Below are 25,329 nucleotides of genomic sequence, written 5' to 3' on the forward strand. Positions count from 1 at the left end.
GTAGAAGCGGGCCGTCCGAGGTTGGGCGACTATCAGGTTGGAAGCTGTGGGAGGAAGATCCCCAGAGGAGATGAGGTCAGTGACAGTCCTGGAAACAATGGCTTGATGTTCAGTGGTGAGGTCATGGTCCAGGGAGAGGTAGGAGGAAGTGTCTGCGAGTTGACGCTCAGCCTCTGCGAGGTAGAGGTCAGTGCGCCAGACAACAACAGCACCACCCTTGTCAGCGGGTTTGATGACAATGTCAGGGTTGGACCTGAAAGAATAGAGTGCAGTAAGTTCAGAGAGAGAGAGATTAGAATGGGTGAGAGGAGCAAAGAAATTGAGACGACTAATGTCACGCCGACAGTTCTCAATGAAAAGATCGAGAGAACGTAAGAATCCAGAGGGAGGGGTCCAGGTGGAGGGAGAATATTGGAGGTGGGTGAAAGGATCCATTGAACAGGGAGAGGACTCCTGCCCAAAGAAATGAGCCCGGAGACGAAGACGGTGGAAGAAGAGTTCAGCATCATGCTGAGCCCGAAATTCATTGAGTAGTAGTTGTTGAGTTCATTGTACTTCTGCATTGGTATGCAAACTTGATAAGCCCCTTGCCAGGATGTGTTATAATGACATAATTCCAATGTTCCCTAGCCAGTCTGTCATTGTCCACCCTTCTTAAATTTCAGTTCAGCTAAAACTATGCTGACTGTCGATTGCCCCACTCACCTATTACCCCTGCCCTTGCTGACCTATATTGACTGCTGTCTTCACAATGCAATTTAAAAGTTCTCATCCTCATGGTTAAATCCCTTTGTCACCTTTTCAGTATTATCTCTAACTTACTGCAACACAACAGCCTCCTGTACTGTTTTACTGTCTCATTCTTTTAGCGCTGATTTTAACCATTTTTATAATTGTTAGAATAAATGCAATGGAAAAGTTGCAGATATTAAATTTCAATATTATTGTATTAAAGGACACTGTTTTCTTTACAGTACTTGGACTGCCTTTGGGCACAGATTCAGAAGATGAAAAAGGATCGTTGGCAGGAGAAACACATCTTGAGACCATACTTGGCTTTTGATAGTGTACTCTGTGAGGCCTTGCAACATAACTTACCACCTTTCACCCCACCACCTCACACAAAAGACTCAGTCTACCCTGTGCCACGAGTCGTTTTCAGGATGTTTGACTATACAGATGCCCCTGAGGTACACCGTAATGTTTATTTTTGCTGATTGGTCACCTGTAAGTGAGCTGCATAAGTATTAGTTGCTAGTCATGTTTTTTTTATCTGACTGTACCTCTGTGATGTGCTATGGGACGTCTTTCTACGTTAAACATATGACATTAATGTAAGCTGTTGCATAGATAAACACTGGAGCAAACAAACTGGATATCAAAAACATTAAATATGTAATTGGCCACTCCCAATTCAAGGAGAATGAACTGAATTTTGTTTCCCGCTATATGTTTTGTTTATCATGTAGATCCATTATTTAGTTTGTTTAAAGTAACTGACTTTTAATGGTTGGTTTAATGCGGATAATTTTACAAGCGCTTTACGTTACATTAAGGAATGATAATTTGCCTTTTTTGACATATAACAGACTACTACCTTTAAAATCAAATTGGGGGCTATTTCCACACAGGGCACTGATTAATGGAGCCAGGATGTGCTGTCATATTAATTGATGGTATGTGGTTGAGAGGGAAATGTAGCTGTTGCTTTGGATTCCTTGTTATGTGCTGTTTGAGTGCTGGGTTGCAACACACACAACTCTGATGACAAAATGCCATTTGCTTCCGTCATACACAAATTCTCCTACTGTATTAAAATACTGTTTATATTTTGAATAATCCCAATAATTTTGCCTATATTAGTTGGTTTGGTAAATTATTTCAAACATTTATCATTTTAAGCTTTACAGTATAGAAAGAAAGTGATTGAGCTTCTCTAATCCTGCCTCAGTCTTGGCCTTTTCTGTGCTCTTGTACCTTTTTTGTGGCATGGAGACCCAAACTGGAAATAGAATTTGAAGTGTGGCTTTAACAGTACAATGTAAAATCTTGGTATAACTTGTGTGCTATATTGTTGAAGTAAAAAGGTGTTGACTTGGGGTTACAAATAGTGAGATTATGACTTAGAATCAGAATGTCGTATCCTATAGCACTTAAACCGATTCCCCTGAAAAGAGTTGTCCATTTAGTCCCTATTGCCTGCTCTTTCTCTGCCCTTTTTCAAATATATATGTGCTTCCCTTTTGCAAACTATTATCAGGCATGAGAAATTTCCACCATTTAATGGATTTCTGACATTGGCGTTTTGGAAATCCGCCATTTTAAGTATATGTTCTGACCTTTGGGGCTGGTACAGGGCTTTAAAAAATCCCAACTTTGTCAGCGAGAGTGGGAACTGACTGCAGAATTGTGATTGGAGGAGCAACAAGCATGGGAGAGACAGAGCTGCTCCTCCAATCATAGACTCTGTCTCTCCAATGCTGGCTGCTCCAGCTCCTCCAATCACATGTTTCCTCCCTCCTTTGCTGCTTCTCCAGAGACCCATTGTACGATTGAAATAGCGGCAAGGGCAGGAGAGAGAGAACCCACAATTGGAGGAGCTGGAGCAGTTATTCTGGCTGGTTCCATAGCCGCTGTGCAGAAGACTTTCAGCTGTTCTCTCCTGCTGCCAGGCTGCTGATGGCAGTGGCTGAAGCAGGGACTACGCCAACTTACTGTAAGAGCCCCTGTTCCCTGGGCTTCTTTCCTCTATTGCGCAGCTCTAGCAACAACTGGTACCAGTTCTCCTTGCCCTCGCAGTCAGTGGCCAGGCAAAATTCTTGAACTGGGTTTAAGGGCCACCAGGTACTTGTTCTTGGAGCTGACTCTCTTGTTAATGTTGAAGCAACCCTCCAGGATTGAGCGCTTGGGAGTGCCTGCCTTGTGCCTCCATTTCTTCTTGTTCTCGTAGTACTCGAGCTGGGCTGGCTCAAGCTCACTCGGCGACCACAACATGAAGAACTGCTGTGCATGCTTTTGGCTTTCCTGAAGTAACTGATCATCTTCATGTCCCAGAAGCTTTCACTGCAAACATTCCAAAGAGCTTCTTTCATCAATATTCCCTGCCATTTTGTTACTAAAGGAACCTCATATTTCTCTATATATGTATTTGTATTTTTGTGCACATGGGTATGCTTGCTTGTTAACGCAAGATTGTTAACCTCCATCTAGTCAAATCTTCATCTTACATCTTCATGGAGGACTAGGATATAATTTTGCTTTATTTTTAGATGAGAGAAACCTCCGTTAAAATCTTTTCCACTCACTATTTTTGCTGGCTGGACATTTGATCCTAACAAATCAAAGTATGCTCTTTGCTGGGCAAATCTGCAGTCCTAAAATTATCTGAATTAATCAAGGACATGACTTTAATTTGAAGAAGGGGATTGAATTTAAGGAGTAGTTCCTGCATGTACCAGGCGCATTGTTGTGATTGCATAGTATCTTTGCAGTAGTTGTCTCTTTTTATCTTTTCTTCCTCCTCTTCCTGTACCCCCGTCACTTTCACAATTTCTAAATGTGGATTGAACTGTTTTTCAGTAAATGAGATTATGCTTGAATTTAACATTTAGTTGCTGAAATCTCAGTGCAAGCATAAATACCTAGTTTTTCAATGATTTTAAACTTCTCAAGACTATGATAATTGAATCTTATGTGAGAGGTTAATAACCACCCATCTCATGGTACTTTTACAATTCCATCTATTTGAAGTGGCCTAGAAGTATTTGCATTTCACCATATGAAAAGTGCTATAATTTTCCAGCCCCTCATGCTGCATGTAGTTGCTTTGCGCTATAGTGTGTACATGATTCTTTGTCTCAATTTTTTTTTAGACCTTTTTGTCTTTTGTTAGGAAATAGAGATAGCTTAAGTAAGTTATATTGGTATTTGTGGGTGTTAGGAATGAGTTTTAGCTTTAATATTTAAGTTTGATTTGTATTTTTTCATCTGTGTGTTAAGAAAAGATCAAGTTGAGTTTTAGTTTCACCTTAAAAGGTGCCTGTATTTCTAATGAGAGTTTTACGAGTGTAAGAGAAGTTAAGTAAACAAAAGAGTGGAAAAACTGGGCTTTGCCTAGCAGTAGGGTTCTAGAGAGGCAGGTCCCTCCTACAGACATACACATACAGAAGAAACAGCAGTTTGATTTCAAAGTTGTTTGAGAGCAGTTGGGTTTGAAGCCAGCTGCCAAGTAGAAGCAATCTAGAAGGGACAGATAGCCAGTTCCAAGCTAAAGAAGAAAGTCCCCACGAATCTAGGGAAGTGGATAAGCCCCAAGCAGACCTTCTAGTCAAAGCAAGGACAGGAACCTTTTATGTGGAGCTAAGAGTGAGGAGCAGAGAAAGACTCCAAGCTTAAAGACATAAAGGCTTGTGAGAAGCCAGAACATCCAAAGAGGCAATTGAAGGTCTGTAACTCTTTGCTATGGGCATATGAACAGCTGAGTCATTGAGAGAGAGTGCGTGGAGGAAAGCTTGAATGCATGTGGTGACCTAGGTAAGAGGAACATTGGAATGAGAGTCCAAACCCAGGAGGTGAACCCTTGCAGAAGGCACCTGAGAGAAAGTGTCGGTTTGGGAGAAGACTCCAAAGCGAGTTCTTGGAAAGTGGAGATTGGAAACCCTAATGTGAAAGACAGATGTTCAGTGAGGCCGGTTGGCTCAGGGTGTGACAAGTGTCTGGGAGGGGTGTTAAGGGGAGACCCACAGCATCTGGTTGAGGTGGCATCTGTCACTTGGTTTTGGAGTGTGGTATATCTGACCACAGGTCATCTATTGGTACACGGACTGTGTACTTACTGTGGACATTAGAATGTAAGATAGGTTTTGTAACTTGTGTTATCCTTACAAATCTGTTTATATTTGTAAAGGTATAGTTGTGGGTGAAGGAATATTGTAATATCTTGTTTAATTGATGTTTTATGCTTTTGTTAAAAGTTCATTTGCTGACTCCGGTGACTCTGTTCAGTAGCTTCTCTCCACTTTGTTTTTACTTATTCTTTCACAAAAGATGTAGGCATTGCTGGCTAGGACAGCATTTGTTGCCCATCTCTAATTGCTCTTGAGAAGGTTGTGGTGCGCCACCACCCTGAACCACTGCAGTCCGTGTACTGTAGGCACACTCATAGTGCTGTTCGGAAGTGAGTTCTAGGTTTTTGACCCAGTGACAGTGTAGGAACGGTGATATAGTACCATGTCAGGATGGTGTGTGGCTTGGAGAGGAACTTGCAGGTGGTGGTGGTGGGTTTCCATGCATCCATCCAGGTGGTAGAATTCACGGATTTGGAAGTTGCTGTTGAAGGAGGTGTGACAAGTTGTTGCAGTGCAAATTGAATATGGTATACAGTGCTATGTTGGTGGATGGGGTGCCAATCATTGGGCTGCTTTATCCTGGAAGGTGTCGAGCTTCTTGAGGGTTATTGGAACTTATTGATCCAGGCAAGTGGAGAGCATCCCATTACACCCCTGACGTGTCTTGAAGATGGTCAACAGGCGTTCGGGAGTCAGGAGGTTACTTGGCATTACTTATTGTAGAATTCTTAGCCTCTGACGTGCTCTTGTTGCCACAGTATTTATGTGACTGGTCCAGTTCAGTTTCTGGTCAATGGTAACCCCCAGCATGTTGATAGTGGGGGATTTAGCGATGGTAATGTCATTGAATGTCATGGGGAGATGGTTAGGTTTTCTCATGTTGAAGATGGTCGTTACCTGGCACTTGATACTTGTCACTTATCAGCCCAAGCCTGAATGTTGCCCAGCTCTTGCTGCATATGGCCACAGACTGCTTAAGTATCTGAGGAGTCATCAATGGAGCTGAACATTGTGCAATCCTTGGTGAACATCCCCACTTCTGACCTTGTGATAGAGGGAAAGTAATTGATGAAGCAGCTGAAGGTGGTTGGGCCTAGGACACTACCCTGAGGAAGTCCTGCAGCGATGCCCTGGGACTGAGATGATTGACCTCCAACAACCAAAACCATCTTCCTTTGTGTTAGCTATGACCGCAACCAGTGGAGTGTTCTCCCCCGATCCCCATTAACTTCAGTTTTGCTCGGGCGCCTTGAGGCCATATTCGGTCAAATGTTGCCTTGATCTTGAGAGCAGTCACTCTCACCTCTCCTCTTGAATTCAGCTCTTTTGTCCGTTTTTGGACTAAGGCTTAATAAGGTCAAGAATAAAATGGCCCTGGTGGAACGAAAACTTTAGCGAGTTATTGCTGTATAAGTGCCACTTGATAACACTGTCGACTACACCTTACATCAATTTGCTTATGATTGGGAGAAGTCTGATTGGGCAGTAATTGGCTGGGTTGGATTTGCCCTTTTTTTGTGGACAGGACATACCTAGGCAATTTTTCACATTGTCAGGTAGATGCCAGTGTTTTAACTGTACTGGAACAGCTTGGCTAGGGGGCGCAACTAGTTCTGGAGCACAAATCTTCAGTACTACTGCTGGAATGTTGTTAGAGCCCATAGTCTTTGCAGTGCCTTCAGCTGTTTCTTGATATCATATGGAGTGAATTGAATTGGCTGAAGACTGGCATTTGTGATGCTGTGGATCTCAGGAAGAGGCCGAGGTGGATCATCCACTCAGCATTTCTGGCTGAAGATAGTTGCAAATGCTTCAGCCTTGACTTGCAATGTTTTGCATTGCTCCCCATCTTTTGAGGTTGAGGATATTTGTGGAGTCTTGTGCTTTGGTTAGTTGTGAAATTGTCCTCCACCATTCAAGACTGGATGTAGCAGGATAGCAGAGCTTTGATCTGATCTGTCAGTTGTGGGATTGCTTAGCTTTGTCTACTTCTGTTTGGCATGCAAGTAGTCCTGTATTGTAGCTTCAACAGATTGACAGCTCATTTTTGGGTATGCTTGATGGTACTCCTGGCATGCTGTCCTGCATTCTTCATTTAAGTGGTTGAGCTTCTTAGCATGACACTGCACAATCCAAGTCTCGCATACATAGAACACAATGGGCAGGACTATTGCTTTATAGACTTTCAGTTTGGTAGGCAGACTTACTCATCATCCTTCCTAAACTGATGTTCAAAGTCTGCCGAAGGCTACACTTGCTTTGGTAATTTTTGATGCGTCTCGCCGTCAATATGGATAGCTCGAGAGAGTGTGCTGTTGAAATAAGTGAACTTGTCCACTGCTGACGGTTTCTGGACATGGACTGAAACCTTGGCCTCGCGTTACGTCTTTCCTGTAGCAAACTGGTATATTACTTTAGTTTTCCCCATACTTATTGCAAGGCTGAAGTTTTTGGATGCATTAGAGAGCAAGTTCATGCTATATTGCATGTTCAACTTTGAATTGACAGTTAGTGCACAGTCATCAATGAGCAGGAAATTACAAGCATGTCCTTGGAGACCTTGATCGTTTCCTTGAGCTGTGTCAGCTTGAGAAGCTTCTTATGCATGTGATATCTGACTTTGATGCCTTGCATGATGGGGATCCTGGCATTGGGAGAGCATGGTGAAGAAAAATGTGCTGAAGAGGGTTGGCAATAGCCAACAGCCCTGTTTAGTTAGTTACTGGGAATGGGTCAGAAGGCTCATCATTACCCAGGACATGCGCCATCATGCCTTCATGGAACTGTCGAATCATTGTGAAGAATTTCTTAGGGCAGCCGAATTTCTTCTTCTCCTCCCAAAGAACCCTCAGGGCTGACTGCGTCAAAGGCCTTGGTCAGATCAATAAACATGTTGTAGAATTCCATGTTCTGTTCTGTTCTTGGCAGTTCTTCTGGAGCTGTCTGACTGTAAGCTCCATATCAGTTGCTCCACTACCTTTTCAGAAACTGCACTGACTCTCTGGTAGCATTTCCTGCTCAAGATAGTGGACTAAACAGTTTAGAAGGATTCTAGCAAAGATTTTGGCAGTGATGGAGAGGAGTGAGATTTCTCTATGATTATTGCAAGGCGAGTTCCTTTCTGCTTGTACCCTGGTGGGCCATAAATGCATCTTTGTATTCTTGCAGGATGGTTCCTTGCTTCCACACAGACAGAGTTCAGGGAGCTTCTTGACAAGGTATTAACCTCCAACCTTGTAGATCTCAGTTGGTATGGCATCAGCTCCTGAAGCTTTGTTGCTAGATGGGAGTTTGATTGTGTCATTGTTTCTAATAGGTGGGTCATTAAGAAAGCAGTTGATGGCAACCTGCTTCATTGATGGATGAAGGCTGATTGAGGATATGCTTAAATTGCTCTCCCCATCTCTCTAGAATTTGGGATTTTTCTGTGAGGAGTGTTAACCAGTCAACACTGAGGATTGGTGATGAACCAGTAGACTAGGGCTTGTAGACAGATTTCTGCGTATCGTGGAATCTCTTCCAGTCTTTTTGGTCTGCATATGTCTGAAGTTCATCTGCTTTCTAATTCAGTCAAGTGCCTTGCTTTGAAATGTCCTGAAGGTGTTTCAGTAGGCATCGTGCTTGGATAGTGATGACTTGTCACTGAGGTAAACCTTGTAAAAGCAATGTTTCTCCTCCAGTAGTTTCTGGATTACCTCATTGTTTTCACTGAATCAGCCTTTATGCTTGCAACAATAGAGCCAAGGACTACTAAAGCAGCGGAGTACACTGTAGCCCTGAAGGTCACCCAGTCACCCTCATTGCAGTGAGTGTCCATTTTTGCTGTACACAGGCGAATCTTGGGTTTCCCTGGGAGCAATTCCTTCATGACTGCCTGTTTGAGCTTTGAGATATTAAAATACCTCTGGATCTTTATGGGGAGTCGAGGGAAATAGATCTTGTTGTTTAGCTTTGAAATGATAGGATAGTGGGTAGCAGTCAGCACCATCCATGACTTTCATTACAGTCACACCCTGCCTATCCCTCTGCCTGGTGATAACATGGGCGATTAGATGCCAATGCGTCGACCAGGAGTGCATCCAAGCTGTCTTGTTGCGATTAAGGAGGTGGAAAACCATGTTGGTGGTTAAGAGTTAATTAAGAGCACATATCTTCAGTGAGAGGAGACCATTGCTGTTACAACTGCCGGCCCTGTTTTCTTTCCATGACCCCTTCCCAGGCCTCGTGACCAGTACCAATTCTTGCATTGAAGTTGCCAGGGATGATTAGCTTGTCTGACTTCGGCACAGCAGCAATTAAGGAGTGGAGGTTATCGTAGACTTTATCCTTGACTTCATTAGGGTTGGTCAGGGTATGGGTGTACACATTACTGGAGTTGATTGCCTGTTGCCGTGCAGGGGGAGTTTAAGCAGCATCAGACTATCATTTACACCCTTGGGAAAGCAATTCAACTTACTGATGAGATGGTTCATGACAGCAAAGTCTGTCCCAGCTTTGCGCAGTTGTTCTTTTCCATGTCTACGCCAAATGAATGTGTAGCTGTGCTGATTTCCTTGAGCTGACAACAACAACACCCCCCCCCCCCCCCACCACCACAACCTCCAATCTGTAGAGAAGTCTTGCTGAGGGAAACAATCTGGACGCTGTACCTGGGCCAGATTTCTACCAACAAGAACAGTCCTTCTGTTAGGTCTGCTGGTGATGGCATTGTCCATTGGAGTGCACACACTCCAATCTTATACGGTGACCTGTTTTACCTTTATTTTTTGGGAGTGACTTACAACCCTGTTGATGGAATCCCTGTCAGCTGTTGCCTGCCAGCCAGGGAGGTAAAGTAGACACTGTTTAGGTCACCTTTTACATGCTGTTCCTCATTCAGGGAGGTAAGCATTGTGGTCCTGAAAAGGGCTGCTTAGTCGCTCAGGGAGGCTGCTGAATTTTACCACCTTTCTAGTTTAAAAAAAACCCAACCTTATGGCATGAGCATCCTGTGTGCAGGATTGTGGCTACAGCTCCCAGTGAACCCACACCTGTTGCTATGTCGCTCAGCCTTGTAACAGATAGATGATGGATGACAGATGATACAAAGGTACAGTTTGAGAGTGAGAAGCTTGAGTCCCATTGGAGTTAAACAAAGGTAACTACATAGGCATGAGGACAGATTTGGCCCTAGTGGACTGGGCAAGAAGACTACAAGGTAGGACAGTTGATGAACAGTGGCATAGATATTTAAGGAGATATTCAATTCCTCCCAAGTAAAAGATATTCCAACGAGGAAGAAATCTGGTAAGAGGAGGAAAAAGTATCTATGGCTAAGCAAGGAAGTTAAAGATAACATAAAGGCAAAAACTAAGGCATACCAAATTGCAAAGGTCAGTGGCAGGCTGGAAGATTGGGAAACTTTTAACGATCAACAAAGGGTTACTAAAAAAATAATAAAAAGAGTAAAGGTAAATTATGAAAGAAAACCAGTGCAAAATGTAAAACCTGATAGCAAAAGCTTCTACAAGTCTATAAAAGGAAAGAGAGTAGCTAAAGTGAATGTTGGTCCCTTGGAGGATGAGACTAGGGGATAATAGTGGGGAATGCAGAAATGGCAGAGACGCTTAATCAATATTTTGCCTCAGTTTTCACGGTGGAGGACACGAGTACCACCCCAGTAGTAACAGGTAGTGCAGAGGATATAGAGAAGGAGGAAATTAAAACAGTCACCATCACTAGAGAAAAAGTACTGAGTAAACTATTGGGATTAAAGGGTGACAAGTCCCCAGGACTGGATGGCCTACATCCCAGGGTTTTAATGGTAGTGGCAGTGGAGATAGTGGATGCATTGGCTGTAATATTCCAAAATTCCCTGGATTCTGGAAAGGTTCCAGTGGATTGGAAAAATGCTAATATAACTTATTCAAAAAGGGGTGGGGGGAGGCGGGTGTGGAGGCAGAATGTAGGAAACTATAGACCAATTAGTTTAATGTCTGTCGTTGGGAAATTGTTGGAATCCATTATTAAGGAAGTAATAATGGGGCATTTGGAAAGTCAAAATGCAACGCATTAGAGTCAGCATGGTTTTATGAAGAGTAAATCGTGTTTGACTGATTTGCTAGAGTTCTTTGAAGATGTGACAAGCAAAAGTGGATAATGGGGATCCTGTGGATGTAGTATATCTGGACTTCCAGAAGGCCTTTGATAAGGTGCCGCACAAAAGATTAATGCATAAGATAAGATCACACGGAGTTAGGGGTAATATATTAGCTTGGATAGAGGACTGACTAACCAACAGAAAGCAGAGAGTCAGGATAAATGGGTCTTTTTCTGGATGGCAAGCTATAACTAGTGGGATTCCATAGGGTTCGGTCCTTGAGCACCAACTATTTACAATCTATATTAATGACTTGGATTCAGGGATAGAAGGTACTATAGCATTTGCAGATGACACCAAAATAGGTGGAAAAGTAAGTTGCAATGAAGAAATTTACAAATGGATATGGACAGGTCAGGTGAATGGGCCAAAATTTGGCAGATGGAGTTTAACGCGGATAAGTGTGAGGTTATCCATTTTGGTCAGAAGAATAAAAAGGCGACTTATTATTTAAATGGAGCGCAACTTCAAAATGCTACAGTACAGAAGGATCTGGGTGTCCTTGTGCATGAATTGCTGAAAGCTAGTATGCAGGTATAGCAGGTAATAAGGAAGGCAAGTGGAATTTTGGCATTTATTGCTAAAGGAATAGAGTATAAAAATAGGGAAGTGTTGTTGCAACTTTACAAGGCATTGGTGAGACTGCACTTGGAGTACAGTGCACAGTTTTGGTCCCCTTACTTGAGGAAGGATGTGGTTGCATTGGAGGTGGTTCAGAGGAGGTTCACTAGATTGATTCCAGAGATGCGGGGCTTGCCTTATGAGGAGAGATTGAGCAATTTAGGCCTATACTTGCTAGAGTATAGAAGGATAAGAGGAGATCTAATTGAGGTATATAAGATGCTAAAGGGGATAGACAAAGTAGACATGGAGTGGATGTTTCCCTTTGTGGGGCATTCTAGAATGAGAGGCCATATTTTTAGGCTAAGGGGTGGTAGATTTAAATCAGAGATGAGGAAGAATTATTTCTCAAAAGGTCGTGAATCTATGGAATTCACTACCTCAGTGCAGTGGATGCTGGGACGTTGAATAAATTTAAGGTTAGACAGATTTTTAATTAGTAACGAGTTGAAAGGTTCTGGGGAGAGGGTGGGAAATTGGAGTTGAGGCCGAAATGAGATCAGCCATGATTGTATTGAATGGCGGGACAGGCTCAAGGGGCTGAATTGCCTACTCCTCCTAGTTCTTATGTTCAAAGTTGATGAACATGACTTGTACTTGAATTGGATTATAGTGAGGGAGAGTTACATATCATCGGCCTCTCTATTCCTGAACTATTTTGATCTAGTGACAAGATGTCTCGACAGCTCGAGATGGATCAGATTGTAACAGGTGACCAGGATATCTTCTGTGTCTTGTCAAGCTCTATGCATTCAACAACCTGGTACTGACCTGCCTTCAAAACCAGGGGGATCCTTAGATGCAAATGCCTAGTCCGTCGGAATCAGTCTTTGCAGCAAACCCTTAAATCGCTGAGGGTAGGTGACCCCATGGCTACCCTCACCTGGTTTGGCCCACCCATCGAAGTGGTTAACCTGTGTCTGGCCACTATCACATGCTACCAACTGTTTGGAGCCCTAGGTGAGAGCTGGGTGAAGGTAAGGACCAATACAGGGTGAGCCACTCCAAAAATGCAGTGAGCCCACCTGTGAATGGTGCTATCCCTCCCTTACACTCTAAACCCTTGTCTAAACGTAAAAGGTGTTGGCCTCCTTTGTGTTTAAATGCTTTTGTTTAGTGGCGCCATACAGGTAATTGTGAATGTGCAACGAAACTTGCATTTATATAGCACCCTTAACATTAAGTGTCCCAAGGCCCTTAACGGTGGCATTTTTAGTCAAGTTGATTGAGCCAAGCAGGATGTTTCAGGAGGTTTGAGTAAATGCTTGGCAAAAAAAAGTTACCGATTTTAAGAAGGAGAGAGAGATGGAAAGGAGAGAACTTTTAGAGCTCAAGGCCAATAGACAACTGAAGGCTTGGACACCAATCGTGGAGCAAAGAGGATAGGACATGTGCAAGAGGCCAGAGCTGAGAATGCAAGAGTCCTTGAGAGGGGTGTAGGCCTGGAGGATGTTAAAAATTTTGGCAGGGGGTTGGGGGAAGGGTGCAATGATGGTGTTGGTATTTGAACACAAGGATAAGAATTTTAACTTGAGGCTTTGGTCGACTGGGAGCCATGTAATTCAGCGAGCAATTACCAAGAGGAACTTGGTGTGCCTTGGGTTACTGACAGCAGAGTTTTCTGACAGATATGTGATCATTGGTTGGGATATTTTATCACTGCTGCATATGTCCTTGTTCGACTCTGCTAATATCTGTACTGATTACTATTCAATTTATCAATTTGCTCAATGTCACTCTGCTTACATTTAAAGCACAACTGTCGCTTGTGCCCAGGCATATTGTCTGAGTCCAGGCATAAATTGCAACACTGTTGGTGTTATATTCTCCCTGACTTCATTTACTCAAAATTGTTCTTTAAGTTACTCTCTTAACTTCCTAATTTTTTTTACTATACTAGATTTGTACGCTTAAAATGTCATTATTTGATGATCATTTCTGGCATTGCGTTGTTTCTATTATTGTAACACATTTGTTTTGTAGTCTATGTAGATAAACTGAAATGCGTTGGGGGTGCAAGATATTTTCTATCTGTAGTAGTTGTTCAGGTCATGGGATTGCAGTTTTATTGGACATCAATTGCCTCATCTAGTTACAGTTTCAGTTACTGTATTTTATGGACAGTTGGTTGTTTTTATTTCTTTTGATTACATAGACGCTGAACATTAGGATAAATTTGACACTTATACTATTGTCTCTTCCTTTAGGGTCCAGTAATGCCTGGTAGCCACTCTGTTGAGAGATTTGTAATTGAGGAGAATCTGCACTGCATCATCAAATCTCATTGGAGGGAAAGAAAGACATGGTAATGTCTGCATTATTTCAGTATTACAGGAACATTTTCTTGTTTTGGAGGAGTATTATACAATTAAATTTAAGTTTTGTGTAAGCATATGTATGTATATAAAATACCATAAATATAGTAAAAATTAGAAATGCTGGAAATGGCTAGTTCTTTTTAATTTCTTAATGGGATATGCAGGTCTCTGGCAAGGCCAAAATTTGTTGCCCACACTAATTGCCATCAAGAAGGTGGTGTTGAGCCATCTGGTGTAGGTACACCTACAGTGCTGTTAGCAGGAGAATTTGACCCAGCCACAGTAAATGAATGGCAAAATAGTTCCAAGTCAGGATGGCCTGTGGCTTGGAGGGGAACCTGCAGGTGGTAGTGCTCCCCCATGCATCTGTTGCCCTTCTAGTGGGTAGAGGTCGTAGGTTTGGAAGTTGCTGTTAAAGGAGCCTTGGCAAGTAGCTACAATGCATCTTGTAGATGGTACACACTGCTGCCACTGTGTGCCGGTGGTAGAGAGAGTGAATGTTTAAGGTGGTAGCTGGGGCATTAATCAAGTGAGCTGCGTTGTCCTGGATAGTGTGGAGCTTCTTGAGTGTAATTGGAGCTGCACTCATCCAGGTAAGTGAGAAGTATTCCATCACATTCCTGGCGTGTGCCTTGGAGATGGTGGTCAGGATTTGGGGAGTCAGGAGGTGAGTTACTAGCCACAGAATCCCCAGCCTCTGACTTGTGCTTGTAGCCACAGTATTTATATGGCTGGTCCAAATCAGTTTCCGGCCAATGGTAACCCTCAGAATATTGATGGTGGGGAAATTCAGTAATGATAATGCCATTGAATGTCATGGGGAGATGATTTGATTCACCCTTGTTGGAGATGGTTATCGTCTGACACTTGTGTGGCACGAATATTACTTGCCATTTATCAGCCCAAGCCTGAATGTTGTTCAGGCCTTGCTGCATATGGACATGAACTGCTTCAGAACCTGAGGAATCGCAAATGGTACTGAACACTTTGCAATTACCAATTAATATCTGACCTTATGATGGGGGGGTGTTATTGCTGAAGCTGCTGACGAAATGGGAAGAAAAAGCAGAAATTCAAAAATGCTTTGTGGGTTTGTCTGCTAACTTTAAGCTGGGAGTTCAGTCAATTTAAGTTGCTGTTGACGATGTTGCTTTATCTTAAGATCATTCTTTAATGTTTAGTGACTGATCTTGGTGTTGAAATTGCAGACTAGATGAATAAGTGAATTGTTAAATTTGATCTGTGAAAGAATGTAAATTTTTCATTTTCTGGGTCACTGACATATTGCAACTTCATAGTTGAGGTTCTCAATGTAGCACTGTCTGACATTTGTAATTTATATTTTTATTGTTTTGCCTTAAATTGCCTTGGCTGATTTTTCTTCTCTCTGACAGTGCTGCACAGCTGCTTAGCTATCCTGGAAAAAACAAGATTCCTCTGAATTACCATATAGTGGAGGTGTGTTCCTTTTTAATGGAAGTTGGTAACTCACAATTTATCTTACTGGAGGTTTGATTCTCTAGTATAGAAAATTAGACAGTAGATAAAAGTGAAGTTAAAAAAACAAATATTGCCTATTTTCTATTTTAAAAATTCACTTTACTGAATTAAAGATTGTGTGAGCTGTTCAAATTAAGCCAGATGTTAGAAAGAAACCTTTCCAGTGTTCTGATGCTGAATAAAGCCTCAGACATGCTGAATGTATGCTAAGTCTTTGCTGGAAGAAAAGCCCATGGGATTGAAGGGACAATGGCAGGCGGGGCACAAAATTGGTTAAAGGACAGAAAGAAGCGAGTAGTGGTAAACTGTTGTTTCTCAAATTGAAGGGAAATATGCTATGGTGTTTTCCAATGGTTGGTGTTGGGGCCACTGCTCTTTATGACATAAATTAATGAACTGGACTTGCACATACAGGACATCAAAGTTTGCAAATGACACAGCTGGGAAATGTAGATATTAATGAGAAGGATAGCAACGGACTTCAAGGAGACTGGTGAAATGGGCAGTCATATGACAAAAGAAATATAATTCAGAAGTGTGAAGTGATGTATCTTGGTAGGAAGAATGAGGAGAGCAATACAAACTTTAAGCGGTACAATTTGCAACAGAGAGCTGAAGTAGGCACATAAATCTTTGAAGGTGGCAGGACAGATAGAGAAGGCTGTTTTTAAAAAAGCAGATAGATTCTTGGCTTTATTAGTGGAGGAACAGAGCACAAAAGCAAGGAGGCTGTGCTAAATCTTTATAAAACATTGGCTCTGCCTCTGCTGGAGTATTATTTTCAAATCTGGGCACTGCACTTTAGGAAGGATGTTACAAGTATGACCTTAGAAAGGATGCAGAAGAGATTTACCGGAATGATACCAAAGATGTAAGACTTCAGTTTTGTGGAGTGGTTGGCGAAACTGGTATTCTCCTTAGAACAGAGAAGCTAGAGAGGCGAATTGAAAGTGATTTTCAAAATCATCAAGGGTTATGGTCAAATAATTAAGGAAAAACTGTGTCCTGTGACAGAAGGGTCAGTAACCAGAAGACACACATTTAAGGTGATTGGCAAAAGAACCAGGGGTGAATTGAGGAAAAACTTTCTTTTTGCAGTGAGGTATTGTGACCTGGAATGCACTACCCGAAAAGGTGCTAGAAGGGGATTCAGTAGTAACTTTCAAAGGGAATTGACTAAACACTTAAATGAAAAAAAATTGCAGCATTTATATATAGAGAGAGAACAAGGAAGTGGGCCTAGTTGGATAACTCTAGTAAAGAGCCAACACTGGCACGATGAGCCGTGTCACCCCTGGTTCTCTTGCCCAATCACCTTAAATGTGTGCCCTCTGGTTACTAACCCTTGTGTCACAGGATACAGTTTTTCTGTATTTAATTGACCATAACCCTTGATGATTTTGAACATTAATTTCAAATCGCACCTCTTGTTTCTGTGTTCTAAGAAGTTTCTCCTACTGTCCTATTCATTCTATGATTCTGTAATGAGAACATGTTCTAATAATGTTAGATTGTATGGAAACATCCCCTTAGTAGCTTCTTTAGCATCATGCTATTTACCATTTCAGTGGTACATTCTTGTTAGAAAACCTCGGTCCCATTGGCTAATGTGGTACAATTTTAAGTGTTAAAAGTGTCTCAGTGTACATATACACATTACAAAAAGAAACTGACATTTTGACAGCTTTGCTGTTGATGCTTTTGCTAAGAGAATGGAGCTACTAAGACTGCAAGATAATTGTGATTCTATAAACACATCTATACAGTTGCACATGTAATTTACTGGAATTGAACAGAAATACAAGTGCTTTTTCAATAATGCTAATGATTGTTTTGTAGGTTGTCTTCGGAGACCTTTTCCAGTTGCCCTTACCCCCTCACATTGAGGTCATGTATACAACGCTATTGATCGAACTCTGCAAGCTGCAGCCTGGCTCTTTACCACAAGTGGTATCCTTTTGGCAATGTTAGTTGTTTGAAAGAACCATTGGCTCAATGCTTACCAGTTCAGGAGTAAGTGTGAGGAGAGATTACTTTCAATATCAGGTGCTCCTCCTGTCTGTATAATCATGTACAAAAGTTGTATGGATTATTTTCATCATTGTTTTCCCATCACATGAAGACCCACCATTTCCAATCTTGCTTCAGGAGCCATAATGATAGCACAGGTGAGTGCACTGCTAAGTGACTATTTAGAGAAACTCAAATTTACACTTCAGAATTACCTGCACATTGGCTTGCAGGAAAGAGTTTATGCCAGATATTGCTGCAATACCTTAGTTCTGATGTCTTTGCTAAGTGTGTGCATCATTCAAGTATATACTCTCTAAGTCACATAAGCTTTGAGGTTGAAACTTGTTCTCTTGATCCAAAAGCGAAGAAATGCTTTGAGTTAAGATTTCTTGCTACCTTTCCACTGCTCTTGGCTTTGGCAGTTTGAACTGCTTGAGCTTGAAATCATGGTCTGTGAAACACTTTGAGGTGACTCTGAAGCATGATAAGTTGTAATACAAATGAAGCTCTATTGGACTATCCCTCCTTATTAAAGGTCTCATTAAATGTTGGATTGCCACAATAATGGGAACAGTAATAAAAACAAAACATACTGGAAACACTCAGCAGTTCAGGCATCGTTTGTGGAGTGAGAAGTAGATTTGAAGTTTCAGTTTGATCCATCAGAACCATGGATATTAATAAATCTTAAATAAGAAATGTATTTTTTTAAATCAATGTTTTATTTCTTTTCCTTTTCAGTAATTCTCCACCCCCCATTATTAGGATGTGGTTCTCTGAGCACTTGTCACCCTTCAGGACCTTCCCTGTGAGCCATGAGTGTTCATTTTGATGGGTTGTTCAACCATGGGGGCATCACTTGTAACCTCTATTGTATGGGTGCGAAGGTCCCTGGTTGCCAGTCAGACTCTGGGGTCCATGTCCAATTTCCTCCTCATATCCCAGGAGGACAAGTGCATCCCTGGTACTGTCCCAACCAAGAGAAACTGACTCAACACATAGGGATTAAAATGGATGTCAAAATAATCTCTGTGGTTTAGATCCTAACAGAAAAAGCTTGTTGTGTGTCATGAGGTGGTTTATGCTTAATGTGCAATATTGATATATACTAATTAGAAATATTTCACCTTTAGTTAAGTTTAAAATCGTTCAAAATGCATATCAGGATTGTAATCAGCAACTTTAGTTATAAAATGTAGAAGACCATTTTAGCAATGCTGCACAGGAGCGTTGGAAATTTGAGCATTAGATGTTTCCCTAAAGTTATGTAGTATGATGAACTGAATGTTACAGAATGCATATAAACCCCGATTTCAAAGTGAAATTATTGACTCGCCAGATAATAGTTACTAAGAGTAATCTTAATCTTTTCTCTTCACAAATTGGTTAGAATCAGCCTGCTATGTCCATGCTGGCTTTCTGCAAGAATAAATCAACTAGTCCCACTCCTAACCATTTCCCCTTAGCCCTGCAAATGTTTCCTGTTCAAATACTTATCCAATTCCCTTTTGAAAGTCACAATTGAATCTGCCTCCACCACACTTGTCAAGCAGTACATTCCAGATCCTAACCACTTGTCGCATAAAAAAATACCCTTTGTAATTGTCCTTCGTAACTGTAATTTTCTGATAAACATGTTTCAAGTTTTACTTAACTGGTAAACCTCAGCTTGCACAAGCCACGGAGATGTTATATATGCGAATCGATACTATGAATACAATTTGCATAGACAGGTAACTTCTTAATCAGTTCTATTTTGTTTGTAAAAGCAGTTTTAGGTAATTAATCTTGTAAATTGTACGATTTTTGTATAAAAAATGTCCACATCAAGATTAACAAGTCGTTGTTCGTAACAGTTCTATAACTAAAAAACTGTCAAAACTAATTAAAGGAAAAATGTATTTAACTCTCTTATCGCAATCATTTAAAAAGAGGTTTAATTGTTTGTTCCTATGTTTATATGTTCTAAGACAACCGGTTAGGGATATTTCTGATGTCTCATTGATAAATGTCCACTGTGTGGTGTGGTACTGTGTACAACACGTACAAGGAATGTCCTAGTTTTAATGGTCTATTCTGTGCTAGGTTGACTGTTCTTAATCAGTAGGTTTAATGTGTTCACTGTAATTAGCCTCAAATATTTCTGGATTAACGAGGAGAAAGTTAGTTTAATTTCCTGTAACCAGGCTTGGCCTCTGGCCCCAATGGAAGATGCATGTGCGTGCACATCAGTTGCTAGCATCATAGTTGGGTATCAGCCTTGAGACCTTGAATTAAATAGCCTGTTGGTACTTAACTATTGGGTTTACATGTAAAGAATACCCACTTTTGCAAGGCCTGCCAGCATTAGTGGAACCATAGCTGGATTTACCACCTTCAGGAGGTCAAAGAAAACTGGGCAGATGGGCATATGAACAATGACAGGCAAATAAATACCCTCTGGTCCACCTACCCTGTCCCACACAATTAATAACTTGCCAATGGCAATATATACACTCTCCAGTGTACCCAAAACCATGTCATCTCCTGGGAGAGAAGAACAACTAGGTTAAAAAAAAAGTCAATTTAACCCATTCAGCTGATCAGAAGCCTAGGAGATCACTCTGGCTCTGAATTCACTAAAGTACCTATTATTTTTAAGACGTGATGCCCATCACAACCAGAAGCAGCTCTCACAAATTGGCATTCAACGCATGAGCCAGCGGCCTGTTCCAGAGGTCTGCTATTCTCTGGGAAAATACTCCTGAGTTAACATACATCTCACTTTAACCCAGTAGCTCAAAGCAGTTAGCTTGCTGTTTTATAAGAGATATAAAGTAAAAGTTAATCAATTTGTGTAGGTTTCCCATTTCCCTTTTTTTTTTCTAAATCTCTATTCCTTTACCTGAGGTGATGTTTTTATTTTGTAATTAATTCTTATTGTTTACGTTACATTGAAGGTATAATTTTAATTTCATTCATATCTGTTTATAATCGAGATGGTTTGAAAGGACACCGGTGCTAAAACAAGGGCTTGTTCGTCACAAATCTAAAATTGATTGAGGATTAGACCATTATTTTACAGCTTAACATTATACTGCATAATCCACCTGAAGACTGTATCGGTTTGAAAGACAATCTACAGATGCTACAAGAAACTTGTCTGGATATTGCTGCTTGTAACTGCCAAAAACTAAAAGGTAATGGGACATTTTGGATATCTGCTCAGTCAGTTTTTCAGCAAGGTTGGATTTAATGTAGTAATATTTTTCCATTTTAAGGGTAAATTTGTGCAAATGTTTCATTTGGCCAATTTTTACATAAAATAATCCAGCATCAGCCAGCTCACAAATAAATTAGGGGTATGGTATGGTTTTCCCCAGGCTCTACCTATTGTTAACTCACATAAAGGAGGAAACAATGAGGCTGCCAGCTTCCTTGCAATATCAATTTATTGCATTTACATTTGTTTCTGTAATTCACTCTCAGCTGATAAAAGCCTCATTTAAATTTTTATTTCTAAATGAATGAGCAATAGAATATCACTTTTCTGACACTGAGCCCATCAGGACTGCTCTGTAATGGGCCAAGTTGCAGCAGTGATTAAAGTGGGGAGGCTTAAATCACTCATGCTATAATTTCAGTTTTGTGGATTAGTAAATTTTAAAGTAAATCTGTAAATCGTGTAGCTATATGTAAAATGAAATGTATTGAACGATGAGTGATGTATAAAGCTCCATTCACTATCACAGGGAGAGGACAAATGATGGGCGTTACCCATGGCCCTGTTAATATAAATCATAAATAAAATGGTGTCCCAAGTGCCTTAGTAACTTGGTATATCTTCCACTAGACTAATTCCCAATATTTCCCCTTTTTACCCTTAGCCCTGCAAATGTTTTCTAAATAGATAATTTTGCAATTCCCTTTTGAAAGCCATGATTAAATCTGTTTTCTATTGCTCATTCATTTAGAAATAAAATGTGAAACAAGGCTCTTTTATCAGCTGCCAGTAAATTGAAGAAACAAATTTATATGCAATAAATTGATGAAGAAACTGACAGTCTCATCATGTCCTCCTTTACCTGAGTTCATGGTAGAGCTTGAGTAAAACCACACCATATCTTATGAAATAGTAGCAGAAGTAGGCCATTCGGCCCCTTGAGCCTGCCCTGCCATTCAGTAAGATCATGGCTGATCTGTTTGTGTTTAGAATTCTACATTCCCATCTACCCCCGATAACCTTAGATTCTTATTATGCAAGGGAATCAGTCTACCTCCACCTTAAAAATATTTAATGACCCTGCCTCCTCTACCTTCTGGGGCAGAGAGTTCTAAAGTCGCACAACCCTCAGAGAAAAAAATTCTCCTCATCTCTGCCCTAATTTTAAAAATGTGCCCCCCCGCCCCCCCAAGATCTGGACTCGTCCACAAGAGGAAACATCCTTGCCAGGTCCACCTTGTCAAAACCATTCAGGATCTTACATACTTAAATCAAGTCACCCCTCATAAACTCCTGTGGAAACAAGCCCAATTTATCTAACCTTTCCTCAAGACAGCCTGCTCATTCCAGGTATCAATCTAGTAAACCTCCTCTGAACCACCTCCAATGCATTTACACCCTTCCTTAAATAAGGAGACCAAAACTGCGCACACTATTTGAGACATGGTCTCATCAATGCCCTGAAAAACTGAAGCATAAAATCTTTAATATTATGTTCAATTCCATTAGCCGCCTTAATTACTTGCTGTACCTGCATACTAACTTTTTATGACTCATGTACTAGAACTAGACCCCTCTGCACTTCGGAATTCTGCAGCCATTCTCTCTTTAAGTAATACTCTACTTTTTTATTCTTCCTGCCAAAGTGAACAACTTCACATTTTCCCACATTATATTCCATCTGTCAGATTTTGCTCATCCACTCAACCTATCTCTATCCATCTGCAACCTCCTTATGTGCTCTTCACAACATACTTTCCTACCTATCTTTGTGTACTTGTATTTCTAGAAGGTATTTGATAAGGTGCCACATCAAAGGTTATTGCGGAAAATAAGAGCTTGTGGTGCATGTAGGGGATAATTAGCATGGATAGAAAATTGGCTGGTTGGCAGAAAACCGAGAGTTTGATGTGATTAGTGGACTTTGTGACTAGTGGACTTTGTGTCATCTGCAAAATTAGCTACCATGCCTTCGCTTTCCTCATCTAAATCTTTGATATGAATTGTAAAAAGTTGAGGCCCCAGCAGAGATTCATGTGGGGGCTCCACTAGTCACATCCTGCCAATCAGAAAAAGACCCATTTATGCATACTCACTGTTTTCTGCCCGCCAGCCAATTTTCTATCCATGCTAATTACCCCCTACATACAATACAAGATTTTATTTTCCACAATAACCTTTGATGTGGCACCTTGTCAAATCCCTTCTAAAAATCCAAGTACAGTGCGTCTATAGGCCCCCCTTTATCCACAGCGTGTGTTACTCCTTCAGAGAACTCCAGTAAATTGGTTAAACATGATTTTCCTTTCACGAAACCATGTTGATGCTTCCTGATTACCTTGAGTTTTTCTAAGTGCCCAGTTATAACCTCCTTAATTATTGACTCTAACACCTCCCCCACAACAGACGTGAAGCTAACTGGCCTATAGTTTCCTGCCTCCCTGTCGTCTTGAATAGAGGGGTTATATTTGCTACTTTCCAGTCTGATGGAACCTTTCCATAATGTAGCTAATTTTGGAAAATTAACACCAGTGCATCAACTAGCTCATTAGCCACCTCTTCTAAGACCCTAGGATGAAGTCCATCAGGACCTGGAGACTTGTCAGCCCACAGCTCCATCAGTTTGCTCAGTACCATGTCTCTAGTGATTATAATTTCACCAAGTTCCTCTTTCCATTCCACCTCCTGATTTACCCCTATTACTGGAATGTTTTTTGTTTCCTCTATAGTGAATACAGAGGCAAAATATTTGTTCATATCATCTGCCATTTCATTCTTATCTACTATTAACTCCCCATTCTCTCTCTTTAGAGGACTGACACTCATGGCCATGGCACCAAAATTTTACATACTCTTTTCCTTTTTAGATGCCTTGTGGAAACTTTTGCTATCTGTTTTTACATTTCTAGCTAGCTTCCTTTCATGCTGTAATGTTATTCTCCTGATTAACCAGCATTCGCTGCCATTCTTAATATTCTGACCAATCATCTGACCTGCCACTCATCTTTGTGCAGTTATATGTTTTTTCCTTAACTTCTTTAGTTAACCATGGATGATGGGTCCTCCCCTTAGAATTTTTCTTTATAGAAGGAATATACTTATTCTGACTATTCAGAACTATCCCCTTAAATGTTTGCCACTGCTTCTCTATTGATCTATCCTGTAACCTATTATCCCAGTTCACTTCAGCTAGCTCAGCTTTTATACCCACATAGTTGCCCTTATTTAAGTTTAAAATACTGGTCTTAGACCCATTCTTCTCCCTTTCAAATTGGAAGTAAAATTCAATCATATTGTGGTCATTGCTACCCAGGAGTGCCTTTATTTTGAGGTCATTAATTAATCCTGTCACACCACACAATACCAAGTCTAATATAAACTGCTCTCTGGTTAGTTCTAGAAGATGCTGCTCTAAGAAACTATCTCGAAAGCATTGTATGAACTCCTCATCCAGTTTACTATTGACAATCTGATTTTTCCAGTTTATACGTAGATTAAAATCACCCATGATTAGTGCTGTCCCTTTATCACAAGCATCCAATATTTCTTCCTGTTTACGTAGTCCTACATTGTGGTTACTGTTAGGGGTCCTGTACACCACTCCTACTAGTGACTTCTTTCCCCTGTTATTCTTCATCTCCACCCAAACCGATTCTGTATCCTGATCTCCTGAACTAAGGTCATCTCTATCTAATGCACCAGTGCCATCCTTGATTAAAAGTGCTACCCGTCTGCCTTTACCTAGCTTCCTATTCTTCTTGAATGTCATATATGCCTCAATATTCATGATCTAATCCTTGTCAAGCTGCAGCTACTTCTCCATAATGGCTAGCAGATCATATTTATTTACTTCAATGTGCACTATCAATTAACTTACTTCGTTATGAATGCTGTGCGCATTCAGATACAGAGCCTTTAGTTTTGTCTTTTTGTTATCTTTGTAGTATCTAGTCTTAACTGTTGGTGAGTCCTTAGCTTTTTTCTTTCTGTCCCTTCCTGCCATTCTCTGACCCTTATTTCCCATATTACTATTTTGGTCTTCTGCCTTGACTCTACCCCTTGATTTGCTACATCTAATCGACCTTGACCCCTCACCCACCCCCCACCCTTGTTTAGTTTAAAGTCATCTCTACTTCCCTAGTTATGCAGCTCGCTGGAACACTGGTCTCAGCATGGTTCAGGTGTAGACTGTCCCAGCAGTATACTCCCACTTTCCCCAGTACTGATTTCAGTTCCCACAAACCAGAACCCATTTCTCCTGCACCAGTATTTGAGCCACACATTCATTTCCCTAATCTGATTTGCCCTATGCCAATTTGCACACAGCTCAGGTAATAATCCAGACAATATTACTTTTGAGGTTCTATTTCATAATTTGGCACCTGGCTCTTCATACTGACTATGCAGAGTCTCTTTCCTTGTCCTGCCTATGTTGTTGGTACCTACTTGCATCACAACAACTGGATCCTCCCCCTTCCACTGCCAGTTCCTCTCCAGCCCTGAGAAAATGTCACTGAACCCTGGCACTTGGCAGGCAACACAGCCATCTGGACTCTTGCTCTTTGCTGCAGAGAACAATGTCAATCCCCCTCACTATACTGTTCCCTACTACCGCTACATTCCTTTTTGCTCCCCCAGCTTGAATGGCTTCCTGTACCATGGTGTCATGGCCAGTCTGCTCATCCACCT

At 41.1% G+C, this 25,329-nt stretch overlaps 1 protein-coding gene across 2 annotated transcripts in view; it reads left to right on the forward strand.

Annotated features, from left to right (window-relative positions):
- The window catches only part of LOC121276988 (nuclear cap-binding protein subunit 1), a 92,919-nt gene that overhangs the window by 45,898 nt on the left and 21,692 nt on the right, over positions 1-25,329 (forward strand). For both annotated transcript variants that reach the window (XR_005942773.1, XM_041185781.1), the window contains exons 8-12: positions 975-1,190; positions 13,815-13,912; positions 15,320-15,383; positions 17,265-17,375; positions 19,107-19,171. Coding sequence is in view for 1 of the 2 variants with exons in the window: in XM_041185781.1 (XP_041041715.1) it covers positions 975-1,190; positions 13,815-13,912; positions 15,320-15,383; positions 17,265-17,375; positions 19,107-19,171 (554 nt within the window). In the remaining variant the exon portion in view is untranslated. The remainder of the gene's footprint in view (positions 1-974; positions 1,191-13,814; positions 13,913-15,319; positions 15,384-17,264; positions 17,376-19,106; positions 19,172-25,329) is intronic.

Source organism: Carcharodon carcharias, chromosome 4 (assembly GCF_017639515.1).
Source record: "Carcharodon carcharias isolate sCarCar2 chromosome 4, sCarCar2.pri, whole genome shotgun sequence".
Taxonomy (NCBI): Eukaryota; Metazoa; Chordata; class Chondrichthyes; order Lamniformes; family Lamnidae; genus Carcharodon; species Carcharodon carcharias.